Raw genomic sequence first — 10,437 nt, 5'->3', positions numbered from 1 at the left:
CTCACAGTGCCACCCGATTTGGTTTCCAAATTTGAGGAAGGATATTCTTGCTATTGAGGGAGTGCAGCATAGGTTCACCAGGTTAATTCCCGGGATGGCGGGACTGTCATATGTTTATAGAATGGAGAGGCTGGGCTTGTATACTCTGGAATTTAGAAGGATGAGAGGGAATCCTATATAAGATTATTAAGGGTTTGAACACGGTAGCGGCAGGAAACATGTTCCCGCTGTTGGGGGAGTCCAGAACCAGGGGCCACATTTTAAGAATAAGGGGTAAGCCATTTGGAACGGAGATGAGGAAAAACGTTTTCACACAGAGAGTTGTGAGTCTGTGGAATTCTCTGCCTCAGAAGGCAGTGGAGGCCGGTTCTCTGGATGTAATCAAGAGAGAGTTAGATAGAGCTCTTAAAGATAGTGTAGTCAAGGGATATGGGGAGAAGGCAAGAACGGGGTACTGATTGTGGATGATCAGCCATGATCACATTGAATGGTGGTGCTGGCCCGAAGGGCTGAATGGCCTACTCCTGCAGCTATTGTCTATTGTATAATGGAGACAGAAGACGCTGCAGATACTGGAATTGTGAGTAAAAACCAAACTATCAGGGCAATTCAGTGGGTCAAGAACATCTGTGGAGGGAATGAACATATGGTGTTTCATGTTGGGACCCTTCTTCAGACTCGAAACGTCATCGGTCCATTCCCTCCAGAGATTATGCCTGTCTTTTTAACGCACCTTAATCTTCTGGATGTGTAAGATTGAAGGGGCCAAATGGCCTGCTGCTGTTCTTGTTTCTTACATTCTTACATTTTTATGGTTAGAAAAAACAGAATAATGTATGAGAAGACTATCATGGGGTGAATTCTGCTCAAAGTGAATGCTTCAAGGAATTTCAGAGGGCTGTAAATCTGGAGAATTATAGAGTGAGTGCAGAAGGATTTGAACATAAGAATGAGAATTTTAAATCTGAAGCATTTTTAGATGAAGCTACGAGTAATAAGTGAGCATACAGCCATTGGGTGAATAGATCAGTGTGAGTTATGATACAGGGAGCAGAGGACTGGCTGATCGAATGTTTGGGAAGAGTGGAAGATGGAAGGCCAGCCAGGCATTTGGGCTCAGACTATATTGGGCATTCCTGGTAAAGGTGCTGCCTCACAGCAGCAGTGATGAGGATTCAATCCTGACCTCGGGTGCTGTCTGTATGGAGTTTGCACATTCTCCTTGTGACCATGTGGGTTCCTCCTGGATGTTTTGGTTTCCGGTGTATGTTTTCCCACATACCAAATGCAGCTTTGTAGGTTAATTGACTCGTGTAAAAAAAAATGCTTCTAATGAGGAAGTGGGATAACACATTACTGGTGTGAACAGGCAATGGTCAGTCAGGAGTTGTTGGGCCATAGGGCCTGTTTCTACACTGTATCTCTAAACTAGTGAAGTGGGCATGGAGCATTGAGACAGAACAGCTACAATCAGATTAAATGGTGGACCAGTGTAGGAAGGAACTGCAGATACTGAAGATAGACACTAAAAGCTGTTTCAGGTAGAGACTTCTGCAGGCCCAGTCTGAAGAAGGGTCTCGACCCGAAACGTCACCTATTCCTTTTCTCCAGATATGCTGTTGGACCCGCTGAGTTACAACAGCTTTTTGTGTCTCGGAATAGTGGAGCAGGTCAGTAGACTGAATGATTTATTCCTGGTCCTATTTCCACTAAGATCCTATCCTTTTGATAAAGATCAGTGCCATACCCTGCAAATGTATTGGCTAACACATGGTGCATTTTTTTGCTAACACTCTTGTGAACCTACATAACATTTACCTATATTACGACTGCTCTGTAAATGTGTCTATGGTGTTTTCAAGTATTTACAGTGGCAAACACTTTCACATTTTAACCACTATTCTGAAATGTCTCTCTCCAAAATGTATTTGTGGATGCATGTCCTTTTTCTTTAAATGGCTGCGAGCAGTTTGTTGGAATATTAGTGTCACTTTGAATAGAAAAAATGCACCATGGAAAAATGAAAAGAAAAAATGCACCAATTGCTAACAGAAGTCTTTGTTGGCAATTGTGAACATTGTACAGTAAACACCCCAACCCCACACGGGCGCGCATGCGCACGGCTACCTGACCGGCGCTTCCGCTCATGGCGTCGGGCTGCCGGCGTCTCCAGGCGGTGACGGGAAAATAATGTCTCGCTGAACACGGGTCACCCGAGGAGCGGATAATTATTTGAGGGAGATTTTTCAAGTAGGCAGCGAGAGCGAGAAACGCCGCCATGTCGACCGAGGGCGAGACGGAGAAGCCGAAGGTGAGCGCGTCATTAGCGGCGGGTAAAAGGTCAGGAGCACGCGCAGTGGGCGCCCTCCAATGTCAACCCAAGGTCGCAGCTCCTTTATGCTGAGGTTTAGAGCGGAACAAGCTACAATACTCAGCAGCTCGGGCAGCAACATCGCCAGCTGAGTAATTGCAACACTTTACCCTTTTACATTACAAGCGTCTAGCTTTTTGTGCGGTGGTATTGATGAAATGGCCCTACAAAGTTGGGCTCAAAATGGCGCTTTGTAAAGATGCCCAGCAGTCTCGGAGAAATAAGCGCAGCCCCATTTTGTTCAAGAGCTCGGACAACAAGTGCCGACAGTTTTCACCATAAATCTCCTAATCATAGTGACCATCGGTTTGTTTTTCAAGCTAGTTTCAAAGGGGTCAGCAATAATGATAAATACAAACGGACAGGCGTCATTTAAGAATACAAATATTGTAAAACGTCCGAAACTTCAAGGAATTACTGATTCTAATGTAAAGATATATATTTGATACCTAGTCATTAAGTCATATCGTCTTGATCTGGAATGTAAACTTACAATTGTTGTGCCCACATATGCTGATTGATACATAGATTACAACATCTGCAGTCTATTTTGCTGTCAGGACCATGTAACATGGAAAATGTAGGCAGGAACTGCAGACACTGGTTTACACCGAAGATAGACACAAAATGCTGGAGTAACTTAGTGGGACAGACAGCCTCTGGAGAGGTGGAATGGGTGACGTTTTAGGTCAAGACCTTTTTTCAGATTTCTTAGGTCCCACCAAGTCCACACTGAATCATAAAGTACCCATGAAGATATGAGGAAGTGCAGATATTGGTTTACCAAAAAAAAAGTGCTAGAGTATTGAAGCAGATCAGGCAACATCTCTGGAGGACGAGGATACACCATAATTTGGGTCAGGACCCCTGTTCTGAGTAACTCCAGCACTTTGTGTGTCCCCCCATCTGTTACCCAATTACACAAATCCCATTTTATTCTCCCCACAATCTCAGCAACCACCACTCACTGATTCAGAATCAAACTGCAAAACCTTAAAGGTACACAAAAAAGCTGGAGAAACTCAGCGGGTGCAGCAGCATCTATGGAGCGAAGGAAATAGGCGACGTTTCAGGCCGAACCCCTTCTTCAGACTGATCTTAATCCTACTTTGACAAAGGAACACTGGTCTGCCTCTTGCACCACCATGGATTTGTTTTTCAAATGTTCTTGCCACTAATGAATGTCTTGTATTTTTGTACAGTTCTTTTAGGAATTTTACATGTAATTGATGTATACATTATATTTTCTGTGTTGTCTGTCTATGTACCTGTAATGCTGCTGCAAACTAGATTTTCATTGTACACTGTAACTCACCATACTTGTGCATATGATAATAAAGCTGACTTGACTTTGCCTACACATTTGGGAACAATTTACACTGGCAAGTAACTTATCAACTTGCACTTCTTTGGATTGTGGAAAGAAACCAGAGCACCTGGAGGAAACCTAGCAATAAAGAGCAAACTCCACGTAGTCAATACCAGAGGTCAGGGTTGAACTTGGTTTACTGTAGTTATGAGATCACAACTCTTCCAGCCACCCCGTGATCTACTGCCCAATAACAACATAGGAGTAACAGTTGTCTATGAAGGTGATGGGAGCAATTAGGGTTGAGGAGTGAATTCTGGCCTTGCCAGTGACGCTGGCATCCTGAAAAATAAGTACAGAGGAGGAACATCCGTGGTTGTGAAATTTGATATCATTGGTTAAGAAGCGGGATTTGGCCAAGGTTTACAACCCTGATCACTACATCTGCACGTATTACAAGCTTTTGTTAAGTAAGCACATGATCAAATGCCATTCTCATTTCCCTCATTTTCCAGTCAAGATCTCTACCAACATTCACAATTAAAGAATGTACAACTATAACCTTCTAGCATCACTATTAATCTGAAGGATTTTTAAGATTATTGTCTTTTAGTTGAGGTGTTAAAGGGATTTTTGTTTGTTCTTACATTTCTGGCAGATGTAAACTATGCCATGGTGCAATAGACTGAAGGCTAGTGAATTAGTTTTGTAACCATTGTACCTTCAATCACCATAAAATAGATTGACTCCTTATCTGTTCATTCCCTTTGATATTGAATTTACTTTTGGAATGACTTCACAGAAATCATGGTGTGAGCTGTGTATTAATTTTCTAAAAACATTAATATACATCATAGATTTCCAACCTATTGTTACTAGTAAGAAATGATAGTTATTAAAACCTTTTATTTTGTGTTTTTAGTCATTTAATCTCCTGGGTATCTTGGATGTACAGAACATTCCGTGTGCCCGAGACTCTGTACTGTACGGCTCTGCTGGTGCTCTGGTGGCTGGGTTTGGACACTTCTTGGCAACAAGTAAGTATATTTGTCGAAGGGAGATCCCTCAGAACAAGGGTCCTGACCCGAATGTGGCCTATTCTTGTCCTCCAGAGATGCTGCCTGATCTGTTGCATTACTCCATCTCAGGAAGTTACAAAGGGAATGATCCAAATACGTCCACTGCGGGGTTGGTGGGTGTTGGTAGGACCAAGACCTTTTTATCTGTCCAAGATTAGAAGTGATGAGAGTGGGGTGCGGGAATTAAATGAGATGCGGCTAAAGGCTCTTTCCACATTGGTAGAGGGGAAGTCATTGAACAGGAAAACATTTCAGATGTCTGGAATGTTTCATCATCGGAACAAATGAGACAGAACTGAGTGAATGGAAAGGAGTCCTTGAGGGTGGCAAGGTGGAAGGAGGTATGATTAAGGCAGCAGTGGGAATTTATGGGCTTGTAGTGGATGTTTCTGGATACCCTATCGAGAGATGACGAAATCTGGAAGGAGAAAGGAAGAGTCGAAGATGGTCATGTGAAGATGAGGGCAGAGTGGAAAGTGGCTGCAAAAGTTATGACATTTTGGAATTCTCTATGAGTGCTGGAAGCAGGGCCAATACAGTATTCACTGTACTCAAAACAGAACTGGGTGAGTGGCCCTGAGTAGAATTGAAGCAATGTGTATTCCGTGTACGCAACAAAAAGATTGGCATAGCTCTGGGCCCATGTGGGTGTCCTTTGCGATATCTTTTGATCTGGGACAAGTTGACGGTGAAACCAAATGTCTTTGAATTAGGTATTATTATTTTGCAGTAATCCTGCCTTCCCTCTTGCTGCAGGCAGAGTAAAGAGATCTTTTGACTTTGGTGTGGGGAGTTTCCTGCTTACAACTTTGGGAACTTGGTGAGTTTGGTTATCTTTTCATTCTGAGAATGTAATTTTGCTTCCTGGTTGCAAGATTCACTTTTGTTTCATGTTGTCTTTACTTTTTTTGTAAAGATGTGGAATTCTTTTTTTTCATGTAAGTAATTTTTCACTACTTACTTTTTGCTTTGGAATTATGCTGCTGTTGTCTGCACATTCCAGTGCTGTTCTATCACCACTATTTGTAGGAATGTGGTAGTGTGATTGGCTTTAAGACAAAACTGAGGGGGATATCATTACCCAGTTCTCACCCACTGGTTAACCAGAGATCAGTTTACAACGCTCAGCCTTACTGAATTAATGACCTTGCCTACTTCCTTGCATAACTTCTCTCCATTTCCCTAAGTAATCGTACCCTTTCCTAACCCTTTAGTATTCTCCTTATGCCTACTTGTCAGGGACATTTTCATGGCCTCTTTAAGTCCTCCTAATTTATTTAGTTCTTTCCTGCTTCCACTCTGTTTAGTTTAGAGATACAGCGCGGAAACAGGCCTCTCGTCCCACCAAGTCCGACCCCACGGACCAGCGATCCCTGCACACTAACACTATCTTACACACAATAGGGACGGTTTATATCTATACTAAGCCAATTAGCCAACAAACCTTTGGAGTGTGGGAGGAAGCTGGAGCTTCCTGGAGAAAAACCCACGCAGGTCACGGGGAGAATGTACAAACTCCAAACAGCCAGCGCCATAGTCAGGATCAAACCCTGGTGACTCAGTGCTGTAAGGCAGCAACTCTGCCGCTGCGCCACGGTGCCGCCCATATCTTCCTATTTCTGGCTTTGCTAGTACGTGTTGCTGAATGGTGTTGCACTTCATCAGTATTGTTGGAGGTGCATTTTCTAGAGAGGGTTCCATCATGCTCTAGACTTGTGGTTTGTCAATGGTTGAAGGGCTCTAATCAATGCCAAATACCCAGTCTCCAACCTGCTACAGGTGCACAACCTTTTATCCGAAGATCCAAATAACGAAAACCTCCGAATAGCGGCCATTTTTTCGGTCCTTGAAGAAAGGTCCTTGAAAACGTTCACCGAGGGCGGCCCGCAGAGGTGACAGCGGAACCTCCGGTCGGTCCTCGAAGAAAGGGGAACTAAATCCCCATTCATAAAAGAGAAGGTGAGGGTATATTGTGCGGGAGGGTTAATAATTGACAATATGCTGCTGCCTGCCCGCTGAGTTAAAAAGTTCCCACGGTAGACTCACGAAACACAGTGTTTCGTGAGTCTTGCGTGGGAACTTTTTAACTCAGCGGGCAGGCAGCAGCAGATTGTCGCTCGCTTCAGTTTCACCCCACCTACACCCCTCTGCTTCCCAGCCATGTGTGTGACCCCTTCCCTCCCCTCTCCAGCTCCCCGCCCATTGCACCGGCGCGGGGGCTTTGCACTGTCTTCACGTCGGTGATTGCAGCAGGACAGTGACAGTCACCGGAGACGTCAGGACCAACGGGACACCGACCCCCCGGCCCACTGCAAGCACGGAGATCCCAGAGACCCACAGCCAACAGCAGCCCAGCCCAGCCCCGCTCCAACTACAGAGGGACCTGGGTTGCGGATGACGGGGCGCAGCTCGGGGCGTCGTAGGGGCCCATCGGGGAGCGGGTTCCTGTTGGTCCTGACGTCTCCGGCCACCTGCCATCCTCCGGGAGCTGTACCGCCCTTGCAGGAGAGTGGGGTTGTTTGCAGTTGCAGAGGGAGGGGGCAAGGGCGGTACAGTTCCCAGTCTCAGCTCCAGTCCAGGGGGGTGGCCGGAGATGTCAGGACCAACGGGACACCGACCCCCAGGCCCACTGCGAGCACGGAGATCCCAGAGACCCACTCCAGCAGCAACTCCAGCCCAGCCCCGCTCCAACTCCAGAGGAACACGTAGGGGCAGAAGCTGATGGTGTGCAAGGTACGTCTTGTTCTTGGGGTGGCGGATGAGGGGGCGCAGCTCGGGCTGTGGGCAAACTGCCACTTGTCGCCGTAGCGGCCCATTGGGGAGCGGATTCCTCTGGAGTTGGAGGGGGGGGGGGGGGTTATTGTGCTGTTTGATCGCCCCCTGCTATCCCAGGGACAGGGAGACACAGCGGCTTTTTAGACTGGTGGGCAATCACTTCCAAAGTTCTGCCCACACAGTCAGTACACCTCTCCTACACTGCATTTCATACAAACATTTATTCTGCAAGAAAAAACTACATTGAAGACTCAAACTCGCGACCGAGTTTACTGCCGCGATCAAGGCGCAAACTCGCGACCTTGCGGATATGAGCCGAGCACTCTACCACTGAGCCAGCCATTAAAATCTACGCTAAAAAATTTCCATTCCGAAGACCGACAAATTCTGAATTACGAAAAGTGTCTGGTCCCAAGGCTTTCGGATAAAAGGTTGTGCACCTGTATTGATTTATGTGGCTGTTCCAGTTGAGTTCTGATGAATGGTGATCCAAGGATGGTGATTGTGCAAGACTAGGTAATGGCAATGTCTTTGAATTTCAAGGATGGGGTTTTGAGAAATTAAAACATTTTCAAAATGTTTAAATCTTTTTCAGGATGTTCTGCAGGTACCAGAATGCAAAGCTGAGAATCCAGCATCGAATGGTGCACGAGGGTATGAAAAACAAAGTCATGTACGAAGGAACCAAAATGGATCCAACAAAAAAAGCAGCTGGAAGCAGCAGAGATAATCAAATAGACAATCCAGAGTCCGCTGTACGTGAGAGATAAACGATTTACAGACAGGAAGATTCTTTGCAGACAATTTCATTTTGTATGAGAAACTCTCACTGCAAGGAGCAAAATAGGGACAACGTCTACCTGTGTGCTTCGTAAGCAGTTGAACCTCTGCTTTATTTTGGCAACTTCCAGGGTGAGAAACAGAAGAGGATGATACTCCACCAGCCAGGGAGCATCTCTAGAGAGAGAAAACAATTGAAAAGATGAATGAATTGCAATGTTTCTTCCTCCTTGTGCTGCCTGACCTGCTGAGTATTCAGTGTTTTCCATTTTTATCTCAGGTTTCCAGCAATTGCAGTTTTTCTGTTTTGTTTTATGCTTCGAGTGGGAACTGATAATGGCAATTTGCGTGCATACGTTTTTTAAAATATCTTGACTATTCATTTCAACAGAAAAATGTATGTAGAAACATTGAAATCCAAAATTAGTGTTGGTTAAAAGGGACTGAGAAATGCAACAACTTAAATTAAAGATCTTAAATATTGGATTCCTGTAATTTTCTCATTAAATAATATCTTGGTTCTCCCACGCTCTGTTCCTTCACCAGGGTTCTTTCTGCCTCCTGCAATCCTCCCAAACTGCTCTGCTGAATGTTATCTCAAACATAGCAGGTAAGCGTGTTTAAAACCACCTTTGAGGTTTATATTCATCTTGATTAGCAAAGCATTTGCAAGTTCTGTGAGATTTATTGCACTGAATGTAGGCAGAATAATGCGATGCAATGTAGGAGCATAGTAAACCATTTAATTTCTTGGATCTGTTCCACCATTTATGACCCATCTGTCCAACTACATTCTCCCAGCACCATTTTCTTTCATATCTTGGTTCAGCAAATGATGAATCGCTCTTAAATTTTTTATTATTTGTGCACACATCTGCTGCTGATTGTGGAAGAGAGTTCCCCATCTTTCTGCTCAATGACTTTGACATTAAGACTCTCTTTTCCTGGTCTCTCCACATGCAGCCAAACATACCTATCAACTCTGATAAAAGAAAAATTAAGTCCTATCAAATTTTATATTTGGAATACAACCATACTTTGCCTTAGGGTTGGAATTAAAAATTGTGATTATATGTGAAGGGCATTAGAAAGCCAGAAGTTTGTTTAATTTACTCTTTCTGTTCCTGTGTTCTTGCTTCACTTATTACTTTCCAAGTTTGAAGCTGCCCTATGTTCAGTTATATTTACTGATTATGATTGAATCCTGTGGAATTCTCTGCCTCAGGTGGAGGCCGGTTCTCTGGATACTTTCAAGAGAGAGCTAGATAGGGCTCTTGATAGATAGTGGAGTCAGGGGATATGGGGAGAAGGCAGGAACGGGGTACTGATTGGGGATGATCACCAATGATCACATTGAATGGTGGTGCTGGCTCAAAGGGCCGAATGGCCTCAGTCCTGCACCTATTGTCTATTGTATTTTGTTCAGGAATATTTGTATCAGTTCAACCAAGGCAGGAGAAATCTTCAAGTGTAATTCAAACTCTGTGGGTAGTATATTTAGTATATTTAGCTGGTGAATAATTACATGTGAGAATACTTTGCGACCAACACCTGCTCAGCCAACTTTGGGGAGTGGAGCAACTCTCTTGATGTTGCAGCTCCAAGAGTGAAGTGCAGCTGAATTCGAACACCTGGTTAGGATGGTTCCCCCACATTCCCGGGAGGTCCTGCAGTGGGCTCATTTAAAATGGCTGATGTGAAAGAAAGGATTCAACAAGCTTCAGTGATGTGAAAGAAAGTATTCAACAAGCTTCAGTGGCTTTAAAGGATCTCCATGGCTTCCAGTCTTGGACCCTTCATGAACTTGTCTGAAGACCCTCTCTGTCAGGATTTCAATTGCCCATGAGGAATTAAAAGAAAAAATAATAATGTTACAATTTTGTTGCCATAGTGAAGCTAGCAAGCGTGCCTTAATGACTACCATCCAGTGCCTCTGCCATCCAAGAGGCTGGTCATGACCTACATTAACACCAGCCTTGCAGAGAGCCTTGAACCACTACAGATTGCCTGCCCTCACAGCAGGCCCAAGGTAGACACCATCCCCCTGGCCCTACATTCATCGTCAGAACATCTGGATAACACAGACACTAACGTCAGACACTATTTATTAACCATAGCTCCGC

General features: G+C 44.5%; 1 protein-coding gene across 1 annotated transcript; it reads left to right on the top strand.

The window, feature by feature from the left end:
• Positions 1-2,104: 2,104 nt before the first annotated feature.
• Positions 2,105-8,800, top strand: LOC116976212 (cytochrome c oxidase assembly protein COX20, mitochondrial). The gene is made up of 4 exons (XM_033025893.1): positions 2,105-2,311; positions 4,603-4,717; positions 5,516-5,579; positions 8,130-8,800. Exons 1-4 carry the CDS (start codon positions 2,279-2,281, stop codon positions 8,302-8,304), a joined length of 387 nt encoding a protein of 128 aa, XP_032881784.1. The 5' UTR covers positions 2,105-2,278; the 3' UTR covers positions 8,305-8,800.
• The last annotated feature ends 1,637 nt before the right edge of the window (positions 8,801-10,437 follow it).

Source organism: Amblyraja radiata, chromosome 8 (assembly GCF_010909765.2).
Source record: "Amblyraja radiata isolate CabotCenter1 chromosome 8, sAmbRad1.1.pri, whole genome shotgun sequence".
In the NCBI taxonomy this organism is placed as follows: Eukaryota; Metazoa; Chordata; class Chondrichthyes; order Rajiformes; family Rajidae; genus Amblyraja; species Amblyraja radiata.
Note: the sequence above shows the minus strand (reverse complement) of the source record. Positions and strands in the feature narration are given on the sequence as shown.